General features: G+C 44.3%; 2 protein-coding genes across 5 annotated transcripts in view; one reads left to right on the plus strand and one right to left on the minus strand.

The window, feature by feature from the left end:
* NAXD (NAD(P)HX dehydratase) overlaps positions 1-4,406 on the plus strand; it is a 49,519-nt gene extending 45,113 nt beyond the window's left edge. For all 4 annotated transcript variants that reach the window (XM_058044890.1, XM_058044888.1, XM_058044889.1 and 1 more), the window contains 2 exons: positions 987-1,107; positions 3,535-4,406. In XM_058044890.1, coding sequence (XP_057900873.1) covers positions 987-1,107; positions 3,535-3,685 — 272 coding nt within the window. In that variant the 3' untranslated portion in view covers positions 3,686-4,406. The remainder of the gene's footprint in view (positions 1-986; positions 1,108-3,534) is intronic.
* Positions 4,407-6,814: 2,408 nt separating this feature from the next.
* Positions 6,815-25,656, minus strand: part of CARS2 (cysteinyl-tRNA synthetase 2, mitochondrial) — a 35,697-nt gene continuing 16,855 nt past the window's right edge. Inside the window, exons 9-15 of the mRNA XM_058018654.1 lie at positions 25,449-25,516; positions 22,738-22,804; positions 17,368-17,506; positions 15,273-15,396; positions 13,265-13,363; positions 9,687-9,947; positions 6,815-6,988 (exon numbers count right to left, since the gene is read on the minus strand). Of these exons, the coding sequence (XP_057874637.1) occupies positions 6,914-6,988; positions 9,687-9,947; positions 13,265-13,363; positions 15,273-15,396; positions 17,368-17,506; positions 22,738-22,804; positions 25,449-25,516 (833 nt within the window). The 3' untranslated portion in view covers positions 6,815-6,913. The remainder of the gene's footprint in view (positions 6,989-9,686; positions 9,948-13,264; positions 13,364-15,272; positions 15,397-17,367; positions 17,507-22,737; positions 22,805-25,448; positions 25,517-25,656) is intronic.

Genomic DNA, 25,656 nt, shown 5'->3' on the forward strand with positions numbered 1-25,656 from the left:
ACAGTCCTGAATCCTGCAGTAGCTGACTGGAGATGCTGAGGATCACACTTGGCCAGTCATGATTCTGCCAGGTCTTCCATTCTCCTAGGAGAGGAAAATAAATTTCTCCTGGGTTTTTGTTTTATTTTTCAGAGCCAAGCAAGAAAAAAGCTAAGGGTAGGTACATTCCCACACGAGAGCTTGGAGAAGGGTAGCAGAATTGATGCTGTTTTCTTTTTATGTGCCTTATATGTCCTCCAGGCTTCCTGCTTGGGCTTGTTGAGAATGGAGAACAAAGGAGTTAAATGTAGTGAAACCATTTGTGTGTTCCTCATAGTTAAAGCTACACAAAGATACCAGTTTGATCAAGGTCCTTTGTATATTTAAAATAGAAATGTAACATCTGATATCCTGACACAGCCTATCCACAGTGACACTGCTGACAGAAACATACACGGATGGTGAGGGCACTGTTGATTGGCAGAACAAAAATAAATCTGTCTTGCATGTTCTTTTTACAAAGCTTAAGGAAAGGGCTCTTTCATAAAATATTTTTGTGATGGATACAGTAGAACATTTGAGATTTTAGTTCTGTTTTGCATTTGCTTTTTGTAAACACGTTGGTTTACACTGGCAAACTCTGAAGGTCACAGACCCTGAACTGAAGAGTTCTGTTTGTGCAATGGCTTTGGGGAAGGACCTGGTCAGTTTGGGGTGATGGCTCATGATGCTACATGAATAACTAAACTCACCTGTGCAGGCTGAGTGAAGTGGAAAAAGTGTGCACATTGTGCAATGTTATGTGCAAAGGACTAAAAGGTAATGAGAAAAGTATGTTTTAAAATGTTAATGTTCATTTTTTTTAAGAACAGTGTATTTCAGTGTATTCTGCTGCCTGTGTTAAGTTGATGTTAAGTCCCACCTGTTAGTTGCTGTGTGCCTCAGAGGGTACCCTGGCAGCTGCAGAGGGATAAAAGCACCTGACTGGTTTTGCTTTGTGTTCACAGTTCTTGTGTGCAGCCATGAAGGAAGCAGCCGGAGATGTGGTGGGCAGGGGGACCTCCTTTCTGGTTCTCTTGGAGTCTTGGCACACTGGGCATTTGTTGCTGGAGCTGAAAAAACAAATGGGTATGAATATTAATTAATAACTTAATTGCTGTGAGTCTGTGTTCACCTATGGCAACTGTTGTAGACCTGCTATTATATGAATTTCCAAATGAAATTGGAGATTTTGGTGAGAAAGTATCCATGTACTTTTAAAAAGTATAAGGGTGCTCTAGAACAGTCTACATAACAGTAATAATTATAGTAAGACAAGCCCTTCAGTAATCTAACATCTCCCAAGTCTGGGGCAGAAGAAGAGCCTGTGGATCTGTTCATAAGGACATTTATGTATGAGGTTTGTGTTTTCAAAACATTTGAATGTAGGCAGAAAGTAGAAAGGATAAATAAGTGGTAGTCATTGGCAATAACATCTCTGTAATTCAAAAGACATGTTGTTTGGCTTTGTTGTTTTATTTTAGTGAATCCTCCTGCATTGTGGCTATGTAATTCAGGGGGGCAGGTATGTTGAAACTTGCAAATAAAATACAATTTCAAAGAGAGTAAATCTTTTAAGGCCAAATGGCAGTCCACTCTGGTTGTACATAAAACAGCCGTGCAGATGGCTTTTGGCTTTTTAGTTAAACTATGTCAGTTCCTGTGAAGTAGCTGGTTCAGATAGTCATGGAGTCTTTCTGTGCAAGCATCAGCTTCAAATAAAGTTGAAAGGAATGTAAGCAGTCAGGGAGTTACAGTCCCTCTTCTCAGTAAGTCAGGGGCTATGGAAGCTTGAGGAGTGCAGACCTGTTGTCTTTGGGATGCTGCATGTGCACAGTATCAGATATCCCTGGGAGGTATCCAGGCTGTGTTACCACAAGGGCACTGCACAAGGTGCCTCAGGCTTCAAAATTCTGAAATGTAACATACACAATCTTGGTTTCATTTGTCATTCTGGGTATCTGAATTTGCAGCTGCCACTAAAGGAGGAATTCTGTTTTAAGTCATTAAAAGAGTGACTTCATTTTTGCATGGGGTACAGCACAGCAGTATTAAATTGTTGGAGAGATTAGCAAACACAGCATGTGTTTTCCAGGCTCTCCTGACTTGAGCTCCTGTGGCTTTTCTAAACAGCTTGCTCAGAAACTCCTTTATTTTATAGATGAAGGAAAAGCGTAATTGGCATCAGCAGTGCATTGTGTGTCCTGCAGTGGTGTTAAGGTGACCCTTCACAGACACCTGCTGTACCAATCCTGCCTACCTCATGTGTTGCAGGAAAGGAGGAGCTTTTTGGGTTCAGTGAGTCAGGGCATCTGCTTGGAGACTGCACTGCAGGCAGTCCAGCCAGTTCCAGCTTGTGCCTGGCTCTGGCATTCAGAATGGGTCTGTGCAGAGAGGTTTTCAAGCACTGAGACTGTGCTGGCTTTCAGGGGTGCTAGTGGCACAGTAGGCAGGATTCCTCACTTGAGAATGCTGATGTGTTTGGTGTTTTAGCTGCCTTGAGCCCAGGGGCCTGTACACAGCTCTTCTTTCTTCTTTGGGCTTCCAGATTAGCTCTCAAGGTGCCTTAAATGCTCCTGCACCTTGATGAGTACATGGAAATTTTGCTTATGTAGCACCTAATTGTAAAGTCATGTCCTGCTTTGTCTGTATTTTACATTGGAATCCTTCACAAAATTCTCACTTGGCAGAGGAGTCAGGAGGTCTTCAGTGTGTTCCAGGCTGCAATGCTCAGCTGAGGCTGGGCTTTGTGAGGTTTCTGATCTTCCAGACCTGAAGCACAGCACTGGCTGCTGAACTGTTCTGCAGTTGGTTTTCTGTTTTAAGGCAGCAGAAGTGACTCCCACGGCCCAGCCTGTGAAAAGATGCTCTTGGTGAAGGTGAAAGGTGGAGGTGGCTCTGGACTGTGCTGGCTTCTCTGGGGGAGGTTCAGCATTGCAGGTCTGGGTCTGGGTACACTCTTGGGCAGTTCATAATTGTGTGGGAGGCATTACAGCAGTAATGCCTTTAGCTTGTGTTGTGGTCTTCACTTGCCACTGTACCCCTTTCAAGCTGATCTAATGAAGGCCCTGGAGCAGTCTACAATCATCTCTTGTGTGCATCCCCATGACCTTCCCCCACCCCTGCAAGACAGAAACTAAATGGAGTTACCAAGAGAATGGAGAGGAAAGGGGTTGAAAGGCTGTCTGGTGAGCCTTCAGTCTTCCTCTGAAGGACAGCATGAAGCTTCACATCAGTGGAACTAGACATGGAACACCTTCCCCACTTTTTAAGCCTGTTGGCCATGGTGGTGTTTCTCACTCAGTCACATGCTGTGCCATGGGTAGGGAAGTATTTGATTAAAAATATTCAGACAAAGATGCTCTGCAGTGCAAGAGTGAGAACATGTTTGCTTAAGAGGCCTTCCTGGCAATGCTGACATTTATGGGTATAAAGATGATGTCCACCACCTCACAGATTGCACAGAAGTGTTGGGATTCTCTTTATAATGTTGTTTTTTGGTTTCTTTCCTTTCAGTCAAAATCCCTTTCTAGTGGCTGCATTTGGAGCTTGCTCTCTCACAAGGCAGTCTAACCAGCAAGCCTTTCAGAAATTTGGACGTTCAATGACAGCCTCTGACATGGTTTCAGAAGTTGGAACAGCTTTTAACAAACTTTTTGAAACCTGAAGCCAAAGCAGCAGAGAAGAAAAGAACAATGACTGCAAGAGTAATTACATGTACCGTAGAATTTACATAATGCACCCTTTCAAGTGCTGTAGCAGCATTGGTATGTTAGGTAGATTTTTTTATTTTTAAGAATAGAAAAAATATTATTAATGTAGATATTTTTTAAGAGTTTGGAATACAAAAATGTTTTGGCTGAAATAAGCTGTAGTTGCAGTTCTGTTATAATATAATAAAACTAAACTGAAAGTATTCCTCTGTTCTTTTTGATAGTTATTGAGCAATAACTAAAGTGTGAACAGCAAAAAAAAAAAAAAAATGCACTTGATACTTAGACAAAATTCTTCCACCAGCTCAACTGAATTTCTTGGATTTCACCAAGGTTGTCACTTGTCATTCTTAGACCCTCTGTCTAGAATTAGCTATTGCACTTCGTTTTTTGCCATGCTAGTAGAGTAAGAAGCAAAAAGTAAGCCTCTTTGGAAAGGGAATGCATGAGAGTTGCTGTAGATTTTGAATGTAATTAGTTGCCTTTTCCCATTCCTGGTCCTAGAGGCAGCATTCATTTAGACAAGGCATCCCTTCCTGCAATGTCCTGTTATTTTCTTTTTAAAGGTTCTCCCTTGGCACAATAAAGATATGCTATAGGTATCATGGCAGTAAAATTCTTTAAACAATAATTAGGCTTACCTGGAAAAGAAATAAATTTCTGTTTCTTTATCTGGTCTTGACTCAATATAATGAACCTGTGAAATTGTCATTTGGAGAGGTACAAGGTGGGGCACGAAACTCGGTGGCACCCAGCAGAACTGGTTCAGCCCTCAGTGATCATGGAACAGTGAAGTGCTTCTAAAACTGCAGCTGCCTGCTGGGGTAGAGCTCAGAGCAGCCCAGCACACAGATCTGTAGGTGGACAGCAATGAGCCAGCAGGAATACACCTTGAGGAACAAAAGGAGCCCAGGGCTTGTACCTGTACCTTCACAGCACAGTGCAGGCAGCATGTGCTGCAAGTTGAAGGCAGGAGCAGAAATGGTGGTCTGTGTTTGAGCTTCAGGTGCAGTCCTTAGCACTGCAAAAAGCAGAAGTTTTTAGAGCAAGAAGCATAGAGGCTTTTACTTACATTTGCAGGACAGACAGACACTGTCAGGGCCACGCTGATCTGGCACATTGGCAGAGCAGGCAGGCATTAGGTGTTAAGCAGAACTTCTGTGGGATTTTGCACAGGACCATTCCTTAAAGTTTTGGAGATTTAGTCAAAGCTTGTAGAGATTGAACCTGATTGGAGAGGGAGGCAAGTTCATGCAAAGTAAATTTAAATGGCTGCTGCCCTTACCCTCCACTCCAGCTCCAAGAGTTGCTGCTCATTAAAGCTCTGGAACAAGCACATAATGCATCTGGTCCCTGCAGGGGATGTTCCTGCTCAGCACAGCCACCCCTGCAATGCTCTCAGCTGCAACTGTCTCAGACCAGTCAGACTGTTCTCATTCCTTGCAATAGCTGCCTGCAGAAAGCAGCCAGAATCAGAAAGGCTACTCCAAGTATTTCCCTTCAGCCCTTAAGAGTTGGTATTTATGGATGCACTGTGACTACTACCTCACCCTGATGCATTTTTCTTTTTCTTTTTAAACCAGTTACCTATTTTTAAAATAGGTTTTTAAGTTTCTCTATGAGGGTTCACAGACTACTCTTAAGAAATGAGGTTTTAGTGTTTAATTTAAGCAGTTTTGTAAACTGTATCTTTGGGGAATCTTAAGCTATTAATCCTCCCCTTAAATGTATTTGAGAAACCTGACTACTTTTAAATGAAATCAGAAAGTTAAAACTGATTTTTAAAACAGCTACTGCCTTTAAAATAAGTGATTTTTTTCTTTTAATTAGAACATCAGTGGTATTATAATCTAAATGATGAGTAGGTGAAGTCAATCAATTAACAGAGCTCAGTACAGATTTCAACTTGCCCTGTTGGTTTTAAAGCTACACAGAAGTTGTAACTCCGTTATTCACTAATGTATATGAATTGTTACAATTTTTAAACATTCTGGAAATGTAGCAGTTTCTTTTGGTAGGAAATAAAAACAATAGCAAATTGACTGGACTTTGTTTGGTGTGTGCTGATCCCCTTTCCCACAGCAGCTGAGCTGCTGCTCACCATTCACTCTGTTTTGCTGGAACAACACTGCCACGAGCAAATGTACAATACCAGCTGTGTCAGATAAGCACCTGTGCCCCAGGGCTGAATGAAGAGACACCCCACTCTTCTCTGGAAGTACAGATAATGGAGAAAGGGAGCAGAAAAAGAGCTACACATTTCATTCTCAACAGTATAAAAGAAAGCCTTTGTCCTTTTAAACAGACACTTTGAAAACACACAAGTGCCTTGTAGATGAACCCATGATTTTGGTTCTTATGTTTTTCAAATTGATTTAAAGAAAGTGCAGGTACCAGGTAAGTACCAGCCCTGTATCAACACAGGCCCTAGAACACAGCTCACCTCAGGTGTAAGAGAGGCTCTGCCCACAGCCACAGCAACCATGGCCAGCAAAAAGGTAACTGAACAGGTAAAAAATAAATATACTTTATACTAATATATATACATCCTAATTTTATCTTCCCAATTCTGGAGAGATCCTGAGAGTGCTACACTCCCAGTGCTACAGAAGGCTCCTTGTATTCTGTGCAAAAGCAAACAAAAGTACCAAGCCTTACAGGTAACTGGATACCATCACATTACAGGTAAAGGTTTTACAGGATCAAAGCAGCACCACTGCAATAAGGAAATACTTTGAGGTTAAAAGTATCCCCCCTTCCTGCGTCTGAGAGGACAGAACTGTCAGACTAAAGGCATAAAATTTTAGTGTTTTCATCCTAAAGACAGGCCTAAGTTCTGGCCTCTGCCTTCACAATGTTTAAACTCTGTGTCAGGTCAGCAGCACGGGGTGAGGGCAGATGGCAGAGCCTTTGGGCTGGGGCAGTTCCTGCAGCAGAACAGACCCATGCCTCATGGTGTTAAATCAGCTCAGCTGCTCCTGTGCTGCCTTGTATTGTGGATGCTTCCACCACCTGTGCTGCAAGGCCTGTATTTATTTACCAAGTACTAGTGCCAACACTTTTGCTCAAATTACATGCTATCCTTTTTAGCCATTCTGTTCAACAGATTTTATTTTGAAAGAATTAGTATTTACAACAGTTGCTGAAGTAGCTGAGATAAAAAACAAGTCCAAGGATGAAGATCAGCTTTTTTTCTCAGTCTGCTTCTCTGTCTGCCCTCCTTCCACAATTTCCCAGGTTGAAACAGCAGCTCTGTCCTGTAAGAGAAAGTAAGCAGGTCAGTCCAGCCCAAGTGGATCACAGAGATTCACTCAGCAAAGCTATTCATCCAATTGAGCAAAAGAGCTGGCAATACAATCTCACAGGAATGCCACTGCTACTAAAAATGCTCAGAACAAAACTAGACAATTTTTCCTAGTTTGGAGGGAAGAAATACAGAGTAGAAATGTCACCTCTTCAGCGTGGAATGCTGCAGTGCAGTGCAGCCTCTCACATGAGGAGCTACACTCAACTCAAGCAATCCTATTTTCAAGTCTCAATGGCTCATGTTCCTGAAATAACACTCAATACATCTGAATGTGTTGCTGAACATGTCTGATCTGAACTTAGGACAGAAGCCTGTTGATTTTAGTCTCTGTAATGTGATACTGTCATATTTCTGAAAGGCGATATTACAGCTAAATTGAACATTCTGTTTAGAACCAGCTGTTTGATTGCAGTGGTTGAAAATAAAATTTAATCTGAGCACTGACACACAACAATATTCCATGAGTGCTGTCTCATGAGAGCAGCTGGAATTGTTGAATCTTTTTTTATATGAAAATGAAAACTTTTTGATGCCTAAATACATTTCACTAGGTACCATAGCTTCCAAGCATGCCACAGTGACAAGAAAAGAAACATGGATTTTTTTAATCAGTCTGTTGCAAGATAGGTAACTTCAGCCAACATCCTTTGCAATAAGCAACCTGACAGAAGAAACCAGACTAGGGAAATCACAAGCTAGAACTTGAAGGAGGAACTACCCTTTCTACAAAGCTGATTTTAAGAAAATTAAGCTTTATTCAAGCCCCCCCTCTCTCCCCTGCCTCCAACCAGGGGGGTTCCCAGTCTGCACTGGATGGAGCTGTGGCTTGTTTGCTTCATCTCTTCTGCTGCTTTTCCACCTGCACATGGACTTCAGAAGTTGCTGGCTTGCTTGAGCCTCACATGACAGAGGGCAGTGTGCTGGCATTAATGCATGCACAGTGTGAGGCTCAAACATTTTTGGGAATGAGGGGCTGGGCAGAAATCAGAAATTCACATAACTTCCTCAAGCCATTACTAGGCAAGCAGGACCCCTGTTAGGTGCTGTTTTACCACGGCATTTTTGGCATCAGCTGACCCAGCCAGGCAGACTCATGACGAGCAAGAGGGTGGGGATAGCCCTGCTTTGTGTAGGCTCTGTCTCTTTGCACACATGCTTTAGTGAGCCTGTGTGAGGAATTGCAGAGCTGCATCACTCAGCTTGCAGGACTCTTTGGGATCTGGAAAAGCAAGGTGAAAGCTAACTTCACAACACACCTTCAGATACTTCCACAGTATCAGCCAAAAAAGCAGGAGTTCAGCTTCGGATGCTTGATCTGTGTGTGCTCCTAAGTGCATTTGTGCTTTGTCTTCTGGAGCAATCTAGTCTGGGACAGATTATGCTGAGCTTCATGTTATTAATTTTTTTTTTTAATGAATGGAATGGTTTGAATCCTGGCTCATTTGTGGGGTTTTCAAATGTAAATCTCCTTAAAAACAAACCAAAACACATCTGCAAAAGGATGGAGGTGGAGCTGCAGCATTTTCCCAATGGATGAAAAGGCAGGCTGCTTCTCCAAGACTTTGTCTCAGCACGGTTGTTTGGATTTGCAAACTTGCTTGGCAGGTGAGTGCAGTGGGGATTTACAAACAAAGGAAGGAGATGTTGCAGCTTCCCTTTCCTTCCCCAGCTGCAGCTCTGGCCCTCACCCCGGATTTTGCCGGCACGCTCGCTGCCACCCAAGAGAGGAGAGCACCGAGCACACTGCGCTCCAACAGGGGCGGTGACAAGTGACAGCCCTCATGCTTGGCAGCTGGAGTCATGTGTGCTGTCACTCCATGATGTCACTGTGCTTTCCATCCTCCCACTGGCAGAACTATGGAACCAGACTTGCCAGCATCAGTTCCCAAGGAAAGGAAAAATGAACAGTATAAACTGGATGGAGGGAGAGAATGTGGAGGATTATTCTGCACTCAAGGAGCTACAGTGACCCTTGCCTCACAGAGGCAAGAAGGACAATGACCTAGAGAACTGGAAGAAGCAGCACTTAAGGAAGCAATGCAGGTCCTTGGAATCAGGAGAAGGCAGTAATGCCATAGAGGGTCTTATCCCAAGCCAGAGATGCCACTGAGATAATGGAAAAGAACACTGGCATTAGGTGTAGGCTAAAAGTAGAAAGCAGTTTAGAGAGAGGAGTGGTACAGAAATCAGGCAAAGTTCCTGTGGCTCAGGAACAATTGGGAATGCTGGAGATGGAAGAGGCTTTCTCATGAAGACTTATTTTTGGTGGGCAGTGTGGGGTAGGTAGAAGGAAGGCACTATTTTCACAAGTCATCTCAGTTTACTTTCCAGTTCCTTTGCAATCTTTTTTAAGACTGCAGACATTACTCACACCCTTCCTTCTGGACTGAACTTGGGCAACTTAGGGATTTCTGAACATTATGAGATTTTCATATTATGAGTGGCTTGCATGGAAACACAAGGCTGAGGGGGAGCAGAAGAGAAGGCAGCAGTATAGCCAAACAAGGGCTTGACTTCCACCTCCTGCTACTGCAGTCACACAGGGAGCAGGGCACCACACCACAAGCCGTTGAAGGGGAATGAAGGACCAAAATGCGTTATCTTAAAAAGTGACTGAGAGTCTCACAAAGAGAGTTACTCTCTTCTACCTTAATGTGGATTCCAAAGGCAGCAAGGTCTCCACGCAGACTGTCACAAGCCTCCAAGAGGGGCTTTCTCTCCTGCATTAAGTGCTTCCTCTTTTCCTTCTGCTCTTGTTTGGTTCCCTGGGCTCCTGCTGCACCCTCCACCGGTGCAGTGTCCGCTGCTTCGGGCAGAGCCAGCGCGTAATGCCGGACCTTGGAGCGGAACCTCACCAGCTCCTCAATGACATTGGACAGCACTGCAGACTTGTCTCCTCCCACAGCCACCTAGAAATCAAACAGGGGGCTTTACAAACATCTGAGATTAAAAAATCAACCCCATCTCCATAGCAATGTGAGACTGTATCACCTCTCTTAGTTGTGCATCTTCCATATATTGGTAGGATTAAAATGTCACCATCTCACTAATGCTGGACAAAAAGTTACAGTGGAGTCACACTTGCAAGTAATTCAGCAAGTTTCTGCACAAAACAACATTTACCTTGGAACAGAGTGCTCTCACATGAACACAACACACTGCATAACCCAAGTGGGGAACTCATCTCCACAGGAAACCCTGGATATGCCATAAATGTACATAACTTGAAAAGGGATCTGACAAGTTAATGTAAGAAAGGCCTGGCAACAGGAATCCAACACAGCAAGGGAAGCCTAGCCACCAGCTCAGACAGCTCCTTGGCTGTACAACTCCAAAGACAGAGAATACATCAGCCCTTTACTCTGTCTTTGAGCTCCAGACCTCCTTCAGGAAACACAAACCAGGAAAAGTATTTTGCCTTCAAGTCTCCAGTCCATCCTATCCTTTCTCCCTTCATCTACAGAAACACTTCCCAAATCCACAGAACCTTCATCTGATCCACCTTACCCAAAGTTTCAGCCACTCAAAAAAACCTGAGAGAAGCAGCAGCTACTGCACAGGGTGTGGATATTTCCTGGCTGCAGCTGAGCCCCTTCCTCCCCTCAGCCACCTCCAAGCTTCCCTGGCCTCCTCTGGCTTGGCAGGAGCCCCGCTGGTCAATGCCTCAGGAAAGGAACTGACTCAGTCCTGCTCCAGCAGCTGCCAGGATGGGAGCTTGGCAGTCAGCTGAAGAGGAAGGCCACTCCTCAGCACTGGCATAGCCAGGCTCCTGGTCTCACTCCTGGCAGAGACACCATCCCTGTTTCTCATTAGAGGCGAACTCCCAAGGGGAGAAAAGGACAAACCTCCAACAAACCAGAGAACCTCACCGCGTTGTTTTATCACTAGGACATGAGAGTGGGAGCACAAAGCACACCAAGGCCTGGGGCAAAGCTCCTGCAGCAACATCATCTGGGAGCAGAAGGGCAGCTGAGTAATTAAAGCCAGAAGGGTCTGGGTTTAGTCACCAAACAGCAGGATGGAAACGAAAGGGAGCAGAGCTTCAGAGGCCACAGGCAAAAAAGAGGAGCAGGAGGAGAAGTGAGGGGACAGCTATTGAAGACAAGAGTGTGAAATACAGTGAATTCCTCAAGTGTTCAAAACATGTAGCCATACTAAAGAAGAAGTTTTTGAGATTGAAAAAGGTAATAAATCTAAGTGCCAGAAACACTCCACAGTAACCTATGGCAGGATAACACTTAAATACAGAAGGGAAAGCCACGATGATGGGAGCAAGAAACATGCCTCTACAAACACCACTGAAAGAGTTCAAACCAGGCACCTACTGGAGTGAGAGCCTTCAAAAGGAGAAGCAGCTTTAGGAGATGAACAAATCTGCCACATAAAACAGCTTCTCAGGGCTGATCTCAAATTTCTGGCCCTTTCTTAGACCACAGACTGGTCCCAGCTGCACCTGCAATACACTCAACACTGCACTCTTTGGGAGAGCAAAAGCTTCCCAGCTCTAAAACAGGCACAATGGTTTTCACTCATCACCTTTGCACATGGATGCATCTTACCTCCCTGTGGATAAGATCTCTTGCCAATGCAGAGAGAGAGAGATAGGCTCTGTTACTGTCATACAGCCACTAGACTGAGATGAGCCATTCCTTAGCACCCCAACTGATGAGTTCAGAAGCACAGGCAGCTACATTAGGCTGATTAGCTGAGATGAAGCCCAGCCCAGGAGCAAGACAGACCCACAGGCTACATGCAAACATCCAAATGAGGGGGTCCAAACACTGCTGCCTGTATCCTCTGCACTGTCAGCACAGCAGTGTCCAGGCCAGGCAGCCCTCTCCCACACATGGCAGCACCCACTGTGGTCAGGGACTGCTCCTGGCAAGCTGCAAGCCTGGGGCTACATGGCTAAGGGGCAAGAAAGGCTGGATGCTGAGCTGTTCTGGCTGGTCTCAGAGTCAGGGAACAATCCCTACACCATTTAATTTACTAAATTGTGGTAGCCCATGGACCTTTCTGATGAAGATTTTGACACATTTGTTTAGTGGAAGCTGGAAGAGCAGAGGAACAGAGAGGAGTCTGATGACTTGCTCCTTTCTTCCTGCTTATCTCAGACCAGCATCTTCTGCTGATCCTCCTGCCACACAGAGAAAGGGACTAGCACAGCCTAAAACAAAGAAAAGCATTCAGATACTTGTTTCAGCAAAAATATAGGTGCAGCAGATGCCTGCATACAGACAGCCCAGAATCTGGAGTAATGACTTTGCCATCCAGCTAACAAAAAAATGTGTTTAGTATGCCACTAAAAATTAACATGCAAACTACAGGCTGTGAGGAGTAACACACAGCCAAATCACATCCAGACACTGTTTTGAAAGAAATTTTGTGAGAAAATCCATGGAGGCAAACTAAATAAAAACATTTACCACTACATTGCCTGATTTTCAAAGGATGAATAATGTTACATTTTCTTACTCTCTTGTCCCCCTCCCCAAAATAACTGTTCTGTTTTGCAGAACACTTTCTCTACAGAAAGTTTTCCACTACTTTGCATTCAGCTGCATATTTGAGCAGGAGAGGAGCAAAGAACACCCTGCTATTCTCCAGCACCTTGTGTCATTTTAAATGCTTCCATACATTGGGATATCACCTCCATATCGATGACTCTCTTTCCCATTCAGTACTTTCTTTGAGCTGTTCTCTTCTTTTTTTTCTCTCCCCATTCCTACTTTTCCAAGAACTAGTTATGTAAACTCATTGTCCTTCCCTCCCCATATCCCATGGCTCAAGGCAGAGCAGCCCCTTCCCCTGGCTTTCTGCAGAGGAGTGGGACCCCTCAACTGCAAATACTCACACAGCTACCAAAGCCAGCCTGGATGCAACCATCAGGAAGAATAGGAAAAGCTGGGGAAAGCCAGACACATAACAGGATGATTTAACTGCCTCCAATGCTAACTTCTTCTTGTTTTATTCCTCAGTGTTTCATTTCCACAGCAAAACCAGTGCAGAAGTCACATGGGAGCACCTCCAAGAACTAAAAAGCCCACATTTTGTTCCACCTGCTCAAACATTCTCCTAAAATATCACAGGAGAAAGTGCAAGCAGTGCAGAAAGATTTATTAAAACCGTAAATAACTTTGTTACATCTGATGCTTTCAGAAAGCACTCTATGAAACACAGGGGCTGCGACCATATCCTCAAACACATAGAAGAGATATTTCATTACCTGTCTTTCCTCAAAGGACATCCCAAGGGCACTGAAAAAGCCTTCAATATAGGAAATAATGCTTCCATACACAACAGAGCTTCTAGGAGATCCAGCATCCTGTTAAGAAAACACTCAAAAGAGATTGTCCAGTCGATACATATTACAGAGCCCAGCATCTCTCTGCAGCCTGGTCCACAAGGGAAAACTGCTACTAATTATAAAGATCTACCTCCATCAGGAACACCTGCCCAGACAAGCAATCTTACAGAGATACAAAAGCACCTCACAGTACAAAGGGAAGGGATTTAAGTACACAAGGGAAGTGAAGAGCTGATCACCAGCCTGTGCAGCAACAAGAGATGTGAGAAGCAGCCACACATTACATGTGTGCAGTAAATTAGAAATAAAAATAGCATTCTGGCCATGAAAGGGCTGTGTGTATGGAAACAAAATTAAAAGAACAAAATCCCACATTCATGGGCACCTATAATATAAAAGATTAAAACCAAATTTTCTTAGTATCTTATTGATTTGATCCATTGTGAGACTGCTTTGAGAAAGTGTATGGCATTTTGTCACACCCTGGCAGCACCAGCAATCAGCAGCAGCAATAAAATAAGGATTAAATGACAGACTGAGGAGCCATTTAAGGGACTAACCCTTGCCTAAAAAATAAGAGTGATGACATGCACTAGCAAATCAGCAGCTGGTACTGGATTTTATCTGACATCTTTACTGGGGCCTGAGATAAACTATAGTCTAAAATGTACAGGAAGGTCTGAACTGGGAGGAGCTGGAGCAGCCACTGGGAGAAAGGAACAGGAGTGTGCCATCTAAGGTGAGAAATGCTTAGCAGGAAGGCTAGAGAGAGGAATAAGTAGTTATGTGGATTTACTGACAGTTCTTAAGGAACTTTACTACACTTGTAATAAAGAGGGAACACTCCAGACAGCTGGGATGTACCCAGAAAAGCTCCACCACCTCAACCAGAAATCTGAGTCAGCTGCCCCACAAATATCCCATCCCATTCTCAACAAAACAACTGACAGGAAGAATTCAGGGGGAACAAGCAGTGACTGACAAAATGGGGGTAGTTGTATCTAGGAGTGGCAATGCCATTACAGATCCCTGCTGCAAAGTGTTTCAGGTCAGGGATTCACTCAGATTGTAAAGATCATTTGTAAAGATAAGGCTAAGGCTAATCTGTAAAGATTTGCTTATTTGTAAAGATAAGGCTAAGGAGAAAATTGAAAGCCAATGCCAAAATAGGACAAGACATTCTCTCTTAAAACCAGTTATTAGCATGTACATAACACTTCTTTTACTGCACCAACATGGTGAACATGATGACACCAGTACTCAAGGAGCACAGCAACAAGGCTGAGGTGCTCACCTTCAGTGACAAAGGGAGCTGTTGGTACATGGAGAACACAGAAGTGCTTCAGACAGTGTTTACTGCTCAAGTCTTGTCCTTAGCAGATTCTTTATTTGTGTCAACATGAGAGATCTTAACAGGGTCCTAATTTGCCAAAAGCCATGTGAAGACAGGCTCATGCTGATGCCAGTTACAGAACACAGCAGAAGCCACTCAGTCCCCAGTCATCACCAAGACTGTCCAGGGCACCTGGGGCTGCTGGCCAAAGCCCCTGCAGCAACCACCCCACACCCTTCCCAGTTTAGCTTAATTTCTGTGCATGGGCATTAAGCAAAGAAGCAGGGTAAGAACACAGAACCAGCACTAAAATTAGCAGCATGTCACAACAGTCTCAGGACTTCCAAAAGAATTAGATAGAAATAATATAGGGTAGCAGGAAAGAAACATCCTCTGGACACAACAGAGCACAAAACAATAGCCATGCACAATTCCTGTGCTAGGGTCAGGACAAATGGGCTCCATTAAGGTCAAAAATTTATGGAGCTTTGTTTCTGCTGGTTTCTTATGTGAACAATAAACTAATCTGTCTGCATTAAGCAGTAGGACAGTGGACAGCTGTCATTTTCTGATCTCTGTATCCTAATGGGTTACCTTAGTAACAGCCTTAAGCTGTCTGTTGCCATGGTGAATGAGGTCCATAATTGCTGCAACAGCCCTGGAGGTGTCAAAGTCATCTGCAAACGCAGCCTTCACCGTTACTTTTGTGTTGGCTAGCCTTCAAGAAGAAAAGGTAACATTTAAGATAAGACAAACAAGATGCCAGCAGTATGCTGAATTCATCAGCCATTCAGCCAGAGGGAGTCACTGAAAGGACACTGCCATCTCCTTCCCAGCTGTCCTGTGATGGGCAGTGCTGCACTCATCAGGGAGAATACATCTTTCTGCTGTGAAGGGAAAAATTTGATGCATGTTAAAATCCTAAGTGTTACAGCCATTCAATAAATGTACATGGCTAATGAGAGAGGCCAACAACAACAGAGCAAAGTTTGCCTTAAATCATTTAAAAACAGATGGAAAATGAGACTGATAATAGGCATTTCAAAGATCTTACTGAGTTCTGTTTTTTTTTTTCCAGCAGCCCACTAATCATGCTAGCAGCATGCTTCTCTTCCAAAGGCACATCACAGGCAGCTCTCAGGGCCTGGCAAGGAAGCTGTCCTGGGGCTGGCCAAGAATCCTGCAGGCAGGATCCAACTCAGAACCAAGCACTGCCTCCTCATCTCCCAGGAGAGCCCAAGCCCAGTCCCAAGGGATTGCACTCTCCATGGCCCAGATGGAAATGTCCAGTGGGACCATTTGTGTAACAGTGCCAAAGGCCAGTGGGCAACCAGCAGAGATCAGCACAGAACCAGCAGCAGCAGCTGCAGCCACTGGAGAGGGAGATGAGAGAGCAGCAGGGATAAATGGGGAGCCACAGACAGCTGCTGGCAGAGTGCTCCCACACACAGCCAGGTGAGCCAGAGCTTGACAGCACTGCCCCAAGGATGCCATTTCCCAAAACAGTGCAAGGAGCAGGGGAACCTCAAGCTGTTCTAGCATCTCTGGGGCTCTCCTGAGCCTCATTTTCCCTGTTTCTGTATTTTTTTGCCTGGAATGCCTACCTCCCCCCAGATACTGGATGGCTGCTGTTCTAATTCATCCTTCCCAACACTTTCCCCTGCAAGCTTCCCCCTCTCCACTGAGTATCTAACACTTCACTAATTAAGAGCTTTGTTTCATTTTCATTGTTTTTACGCCTAGGAATACACAAGTTGTGCCCTCCCACACATCCCCTACTGATTATCCATTTCAACTTCCTCACACCTCTCAGCTTTATCTTGCACCAACAGATCTCCTGCAGCCCCCTGCTGAAGGACTTGCTTTGGCCAAATACCACAGCTAGTTAATGCAACTCCACTTCCCTGTAATGTGCTCCAGTGCCCGTTGCAACCCTCAGTCACTGCAGCCAGAAGCCTCCCCAACAGTGAGGTGCCTGAGCCACAAGAAGCTGCCTCTCACCTCCACAGCCCAGGCTGTCTCCCCTCTGACTCTGCAGCCCAGAGCTGCCTGCACTAACCTTGCTTCAAGGCACTCAGTGTCCCTCCTGCCCTGGCTCTGTGCTCTGCTCTCAGCTTTGCACACAGCACACCTCAGTCCTGAAGATAATCTGGTTTTCATAATGGACTCCAAAGGATTCTCCTCACCATTGTCAGGGTCACAACAATTATAATTGCTTCCTGCCCTGTGACATCCCTGTCCCTGGCCAGCCTCTCAGTAGCCCCTTCTCTCCTCTGCTGCACAGCACAGTGCCAGTCAGCCTGATTACAAATCCAGGTGCCCAAGGTGTGTCACTCTCCAGTGATCCTCTTTCTTCTCCAGTCACCACAGCCCAGCTCTGCTTACAAACTGGGGACCCTCACAGCTGCCACAGCTCTGCCTCCTGCATTGCCCACGAGGGGGAAAGCCTGTGTTAGGACAGGCACACCAGAAAAGTAACACAGATCTTAAAACCACAGTGACCTGAGGACAGCACACTAAGAGCAAAAACAGCCGGCTAGAAAGAGAATTTTTTAAAAACCTGCCCTTGTTTTTGGGCTGGGAAGGAGGACGGCTGCTTAGTCCTTCTTGTCCTGCTTCTTGAACATGAGTTTGTCAGCCAACTACTGCTCACATAATCCCAATCTTTTAATACAGGAACTGCACTTACCTTTCCCACAATATGTCTTCTCTAACAGGGTCACACACCAGCTGTCCTTTTATATAAGCATTTGCATCTCTAATAAATGAGGAGATTGCCTGAAGAAGGTTCTTTGCATCTTCCATGCTCTCCTCACTAAATTCTACTGCTAAGAAAAAAGAAATCAAGGCATTACAATGGAGAGAATGTTGTCTGTCATATATAGGAACAATATTTGGAGACAAAGGAGAAGTTTGTTATTATTTGTATAGCAAACTTCTCACAATTAATTGCACATTTAATTAAAAGCTCCATTCTTCATGCACACCAGGAGGACTAAATCAATATAAAAGACAATCACTACATATGACAAAGTATAACCTACTGGAACACTTTTCAAACTGATTCAAAAAGTTGAATCTGGAAGTTTACTGAAGCAATCACTATTTAACTTTAATTTTTTTCCATTATTGAATTTCTCTGCCAAGTTATCAATCCAAATCATTAAGATTTAATATACTTCTAAGTGTTCTAGTGATGGCAACATGTACCTCTAATTTTGTGCCTAGTCTAATTTAGGTAGACACAATTTGTATTTGGAGACATACAAAGAAGCCTAACCCTCACCTCTGACTCTGTTCAAAGGGCTGCTTCACCAACACCTAAAATCTAGATGAACCTAAAATTTGTGATCTAGGTCCTGAAAAATTCCCTCACAACATCAAAGCTAAACTGATCATACCTCTTTGAGAAAGTTATTTTTAAAGAAAATACAAATTGCTTAAACTCATAAGGGCATGTCTAGGATGGGATTCATCACACTCACACATATCAAAGCCTCTTATGGCCACTGAAAAGAAAGATAAAACCTCAATTCCTTGCATCCACAGCTGAGCTCCAGTTTACAGTGAGATGTGGCATACAGGAACCCTACAGAGCTTCTCTTCCCCCAGCCACAGTAACATCAGCCCTGCCACTAACAAGGCATCCATGCACACAGACATCCCCACGGCATTCAGGGAGACCCCACCTCTGGCAGCCAATTCCACCTTGGGAGCTTCCAGAGTCCGCTGCTGCTGGCAGGAGTCCAGCAGGCTCCCTGGCCTTGCCTGCACCCTGTGAAGTGCAGGAGCCAGACAAGCTCACTGTCACTTTTACTGGGAATTGCTACCAGTGAGAGGCTTTTCTAAATTTGTACGGGAATGTGCAATCTTCTGCAGAAAAGCTTTTGGACCCCACATAAGAGAGCTCACCTGAGCTCAGTGGAAGTTGTGTCTAAGTCTGAATGCACTCCTTCCCCCAGGATCACACCAGAGCCATTCCATGGCCAGAGCAGCATTGCTTCACTGCTGTACTCCTGACCTCAGCAATAAGGTACATCCAAACTACAGCTGATACCAGCATATTCCTGGTATCATCAGCACTGAGCATGACCCACAGCTTCCACAGAAATCTCACCTCTGGTCCTGCCTGCAGTGCATCCAACTGCTTTGTGGAATTACCAGTGCTGCCCAGACAGACTCTTTAGAGCAGACAGTTCTACCAAGAGGACAGATGTAAGAGGGAAAAAGCAGCCAGATGTGACATCCAATCTCATTTCCATTAGCCTAAATCCCAAGGAAGCCTAACTGTTTAAACAGACTTTACACAGGATTTACCCCAGTGTAACAAAGGTGTAAGTCTGAACCTGTATTTGTCAGATTTTTCACTTGTGTGTAATTAAAACTCTGCATTACTGCTTCATTAAATCAAGCTTTACTTAGTTTTCAAAAAGACCAATGTACACACCTCTATAACACAGTGAGACACTGAGAGTGATCATTTATATACATTAGGATTACTCAATTGATTAACCTGGTTACAAGAATTCTGCAAGGAATAACTTGATAAAAGTTTATCCTGATGAAACCTACTTTAGTTCAAGCCATTCTTCATCCCTAGTTCAGGGCATACTCCTAAACCACTGCCTGCAGGCACTGCAAACCCACAGCAAAGCACAGGCAAGCCTGGCCCTATGAACCTTCACTGTGCTCCCCACTCCTTCCCTCCTTTGTCACTGACAGCCCAGATAACCCCCACTGCCCCCAGAGCTCAGCTGCACCCTGAGCAGCTCTGCCTCTCTGGCAGAGAGGCAGATGAAGCAGAGGAACCTCCTACAAAAATACATTATGCAAGCATGATAAAAGTCTCTTCTCTCCAACTTTCCTCCTCTTCCCCACAGGCAGGGCATGCAGCTTTGTCCTCCCTCTGGCAATGATCATCACAGGAAGGGACTCCCCTCTCATGAAACACATGCACATCCTTGCACACACCCCTTTCAATCCCTGCCCCTCCAAGGCTGGGCCAGTCTGGAGTCACATTTGTCTCTATTTGTGCCTCTTAGCACACACAGAGACAGGGGGGGTAGCCCAGACAACAAAAAAGGCCCATTCCAAGCCAAAGGAAACACAGTTTCAAGCATGAACCATTCCCAACTGTCAGCAGCTGCCCTCATCCACATGCCTACAAAGATCTTTTTTACACATTCAATCCAATGATTGTGGTGCCACCTGATCCCCAAACCTGGATTTTACAAAAGGCTTTCTTTGGCAGGTAGGAGTGGCAGGAGCCATTACCCATGGGTCTAGGCTATAAAAACCTTTTAAGAAACAAGAAGGTGCTTGGGATTTCACTTCTAATAAAAATATGAGCAGACAGCAAGATGAGAAGTACAGTAAACTGATGTTTAGACCAACACTGACAGCAGGGACACAAGCTGACAGGCAGCACAGGGAATACCTGGCTCAGTAGAGACCAACTCTGGCTCTTTATGGGAAGCTAATAATGGCCTTGTAAGGTGGAGGTGGGAAGTGCAGACTTCTGAGCAAGCCTTACCTGCCAGCTGGCTTATACTCTGATATGACACCGGCATATCTTTTCATCAAAGCCACCCACATCCAGACAGGTAGCAGTCTTTTTCTACCTCAGGGGGGTGTTTATCCTAGAAGTAATGCAAAAAGCACAGGTTCAAATGCAGCCAGCTGACAGGGAGTGAAGAAAGCCTGCAGGCACCTCTCCATGGCAGGGCTCCAGTGCCATTCCTTGCCCAGCAATGGAGAGGTGCCTGCAGGCTTTCTTAGGCAAGGTTAGAAACTACTGGACATTTAGCTCTTGCTCACATTTATATGATAGTGGTAGCAGGTGTAGTCTTTCCCTTGTTTTAAACACACATTTGTTCACAACTCCCAAGTGGCCCCAACCAGCGAGACACCTAAGTGTATGTACACAAGGTATTTCATCTCCTAAAAGAAGCAATCAGCCAAGTGTGCCACTGCCCTGCAGCATCACCCCAAAACAGCCAAGGATGCCACCAATCCACTGCATGCCTCAACAGGATGCTGCTCTGCAGCAGACCTGTGTCACAGACATCTTTTGTGAAAAATCTTTTCTTGGGATTTTTCTCCTTTCTGAGAAGCTGTAGCTTCAGAAACAAGATGTAAACAATAGTTATCTGCTGCTGTGGAATACATTAGGTTTGTCTGTGATTGGGCCATCTTGCATGTTTACAATTAATGGCCAACCACAGACCAGATAGCTTGGACTGGCTGTCCGAGACACAGACCTTTGTTATTCATTCTTTTCTATTCTTAGCTTAGCTAGCTTCTGAGGAAATCTTTCCTTCTATTTATTTTTAGTATAGTTATAATGTAATAGGTATATCATAAAATAATAAATCAAGCCTTCTGGACATGGAGTCAACATTCTCATCTCTCCTTTCACCTGAAAACCCTTGTGACCACCGTCACAGACCTGCAATTGGATGCACCCCTTTCTTTCTGTGACAGTGGCAGGGAAGTGAATAACCACCTCTCTCTTTGCTATCCCATGCTTTGAAATACTGCAATTACTCAATTCCTGATGCCTTCAGCTGTCCTGGGAGAGGGAGGATCCACCAGGAATGTCACATGGGTGGCTCCTGCAAGGCACTTAGCAGTATGAACAAGCAGAAGACTGCACGACTATAGACTGGCAGCACACTGCACACTGACAGGCACGAGCAGTGCCCCAGAGCCTTGGCCACGCCAGCACTCACAGTCACACTGCTACAGGTGCTTTATCCAAGGCAGACAGAGGCCCCCTGGAACACCACAGCAGCTGCAGCCCCATGCTCCATCATTCCCTTGCCATGCCAGGACAGCCAACAAGCCAGATGACCCAGCAGTGGTTAAGGAGCTACCCTCTGCTTTTGGCAGGGCCCAATAAACGGGTAGGAACACAGACATATGAAAACCTCTTCCAGCTCAAAGCATCATCTACCTGCTGGAAACACTATGGGGTACACAGGGAAGCTCACGAAATCTCCCCACCAGCAGAGAGATGATCTGCCAGGCTAAGGTGTTCATTATCATGTGATAAGGTTATCATGTGCTGGTCTAAGTGAGCTGCACTGCACCACAGAACTGCCTCAACACTCAGGAACTCCACAGGACAAAAATGGTAACACAGCAGGGAGATAAAAAATTATTAGCCAGCCCTCATCATACTCTCTACAGGAATATAAGCCACAGCTCCATCTAGATACATCTCCAAAAACAGTTGATTATGACTGCAATGCAAGTAACTACAGCAGATGCAAATCACAGACAGAGGCAACTCATTAATTAAAAGTGCAATTAACTACGAGTCACAGCTAACTGTGGCTCAAGAAGGTATTTAAATGAATGGTTATGTACTGTGCTCAGTAAAGACCATTTCCTAAATGTGAGCCTAAGAGCAGCCCCACAGAGCACCACCAAACCCTTTCCACCCACTGCATTCAGGAACTGCAGGGACCCACACGGGGAGCTCGCTCCAGAGGGACCAGTGGGAAAGGTGTGGGGAAAGGTGGGAAAGAGTGGGGAAAGGTGGGAAAGAGTGGGGAAAGCTGGGAAAGGAGTGGGGAAAGCTGGGAAAGGAGTGGGGAAAGCTGGGAAAGGTGTGGGGAAAGCTGGGAAAGGTGTGGGGAAAGCTGGGAAAGGTGTGGGGAAAGCTGGGAAAGGAGTGGGGAAAGGTGGGAAAGAGTGGGGAAAGCTGGGAAAGGTGTGGGGAAAGCTGGGAAAGGTGTGGGGAAAGCTGGGAAAGGTGTGGGGAAAGGTGGGAAAGGTGTGGGGAAAGGTGGGAAAGGAGTGGGGAAAGGTGGGAAAGGAGTGGGAAAGCTGGGAAAGGAGTGGGGAAAGCTGGGAAAGGAGTGGGGAAAGGTGGGAAAGGAGTGGGGAAAGGTGGGAAAGGTGTGGGGAAAGCTGGGAAAGGAGTGGGGAAAGCTGGGAAAGGTGTGGGGAAAGGTGGGAAAGGTGTGGGGAAAGGTGGGAAAGGAGTGGGGAAAGCTGGGAAAGGAGTGGGGAAAGCCATGCACACCTCAGCAGGGAAGGGGCTGCTCCTTACCTGAGCTGTATCTGCCACGCAAACAAAACATTCTGAATTGGTCTGATGAACATTTCTTCAGGAAATCCTAAACTCCATGTACAAAAAGACAGCTTTAGCATATCAATTTCTTCAGGAAATTTCTTTCACCCTCTTGCTTTTCAAACTAGCATGACAATGCATCTTTGCAATTTAAGACAGGCATAAAATCTTTAGACTCTAACCCTGCTTTAAAACCTAAACTAAATAAAATTCAATTCCATATAAGATAGATGTGCATACATATAGACAAGATATAAATACACACACAATGTCCAATATAAGATAGTGAAAATTACTTTGCAAGTACAATCAAACATACACTGTAAAAACACCTTTGCAAAGAAAACCCAAAATGAAATTATCAGACTAAGATTAGGATACAATCTTACAGAGAGGAAAGCTCCCAACTTTTGCAAACTTTACAAATAAAAATATTTATTGCAAAAGAAAATAGGTGTGCTTTTTTGCAGGATAGAATATGAAGAAACTCAGGGAGTGAACAAAATCCCAGCATTATAAAAAGAGTTATCTGTGTTAATTATGAAGCCTAATAAACTCCACTCTAATATTAATCTAGCTTTACAAATAATTTACTCCAGTAAACAGTAAACTACTAGTACAATTAATGTATATTAATAGCATAATGAACTACTTAAATGTTTGGAAGGTACACTAATAAAACATTCAATCACTTCCAACCCTGCTCTCAGCAAGGCTGGACACTGAGGTAGATTGACTGTGACTATTGCACTTCTGCCTTTTTTTTTAAATTTGCAATTTTTTTAATTTGCAAACTGGTGAGGATCACTGAAGTGCCACAAAAATCAAAAATAATAAGAAGAAAGTACAAGTGAGAAAATATGGAAAGTGTTATTTGCTTAAACTTCACATTTTGAAATAGCCTTCTGGTACAAGACTAAACCAGCCTGAACAGTGGAACAGCATCAGCAATGTGCTGTCTCTCAAGTGAAAACAGAAATAATTGAGGCAATCACAATCAAGAAACAGTGGTACTGATTGTTTTGGTGGGTGTTTGTTTGTTTGTTGTGGGTTTTTTAAAATAAACTGGTTATAAATGAGTGTACCCCATATGCCCAGCAGCTTTACACTAATATACAGAGGTAGAACAATATGAGTACAGTACAGAAATAAATTCAAATTTGGTAAACGACCATCCAAACTAGAAAAAACAACTCTGCATTTCCTTTAAAACAGAACAGATGAAGAATCACAGCTCTTTGAAAGCAGCTTGCTTGGCCCTGTGTTATCACAATCTCTTTGATTTTCGGGGTCAGAATTAAATTTTTTAAATTAATTTATTTTAAATTAATTTATTTTTTTAAATTAGCTATTAAAAAAAAGGAAAGAAAAAACTGAAGTAGGGTACAAGGGGAGGGAAACAGGGCAGCTGGATGCAGAGGATGCTGGGCTGCTGTGCCCAGGTGACAGCCTGGGATGCAGGTGGCAACTGGCTGGGCTGAGGGAAGATCCTGGACAGACCTCCCCTCTTCTGGCACGGGCATAAAACCTTCCATGCAGGGCTTAACTTTCAAGGTGCAAGGCTGCTGTACAGGAAAAAATTGTTCCACTGGATTGAAAATCACTTCTCAGGAAAGATTAATACTTGTTACCCATGTGTAAGGGCAGGCATGAAAAGCAGAGAGCTACAAGGAAAGAGAGACAGGCCAGAAATATTTGTTTCCTCAACACAAGCTGTGCCATCATGGGGGACATGGAGAGGAACATTGTTATATGCTGCTTTTAACTCCAAGCACTGCAGTTGTGGTCATTTCTCCACCCTGTCCAGAACATCTGCTGAGACATGAGATTTCTGTGAAAATTGTGAGCTCCAGGGAAACAGGGCTTAACTGTACCCCGACAGCATCAGAAGACTTAGGAATAAAGCAGCTCATATTGAACTTCATTTTAAAGGGATTTTAATTAATTTTTCCAAGAGGGCAAAGGGGAACATATATGCCAAAGCAGTTTCCCAAGGTTTGTCTAAAGGAAGGAAATCACCCTATTGCTGCAGTAGGCATCAGCCATGGTGGGAGCCACCCCAGCAGAGCTGGAGCACACACAGCTGGCAGAGAAACCCTGCTCTGGGCCACACCAAAGACCTGGGGACACACTGGAATATCACACAGTCATGTGGCTCATGGCTATCAAAAGGCTTCTGTGCCTCAGCAAGGTCACCATATAAAAAAAAAAGGGTAATGGGAGGGACTGCTGCAACAGTGTGGTTCAGGATACCCAGCAGCTTCCTGACAAAACACTGACACTATGTCCCATTTCACCTAAAGAAGGACTAGGAAAAACATCCATTCTTTTCCAAGTCCATGCTTTTTCAAAGCATTATTAAGGACAGATGATGAGAACCCATCACTAGAGAACAGAATCATTCAGGTTGGAAAAGACCCCTGAGACCACAAATGTACAGTGCAGGATTCTGGTACTGGGCACAAACTCTGCTCCTACAAACACTCTGAGGTCAGCAAGATCCATTGTTATAAGCAAACCATGAATCTGAGCAGGTATCTTACCTCCAGATCCACAAAAACAGATACATCAGTACTAGAGAAACCCTGCAGCACAAGCACACACTCCAAAGCTTTCTCAAAAGAGGGCTGTGATTAATATTTACATATTACAAACTGACAAAATTGCTTCAATTCAAACAAAGAAATTACCTTAATTGTTATGTAGTTTTTTAATGACTTTGACATTTTTTCTTGACTTCCTTTAACATGCAAGTGCCCTATAGTAAAAGAAAAAGGGATTAATCAGGATAAACAAGTGTGCTTCTGAATAGGGAGCAAATGAGAAAGACTGCACTGAGACACTGTGAGTGTTGGAGGCAGCATATGCTATGATGGATACATGCCAAACATTTCAATG

The sequence above is a fragment of the Melospiza georgiana genome, chromosome 2 (assembly GCF_028018845.1).
Source record: "Melospiza georgiana isolate bMelGeo1 chromosome 2, bMelGeo1.pri, whole genome shotgun sequence".
NCBI classification, from domain to species: domain Eukaryota; kingdom Metazoa; phylum Chordata; class Aves; order Passeriformes; family Passerellidae; genus Melospiza; species Melospiza georgiana.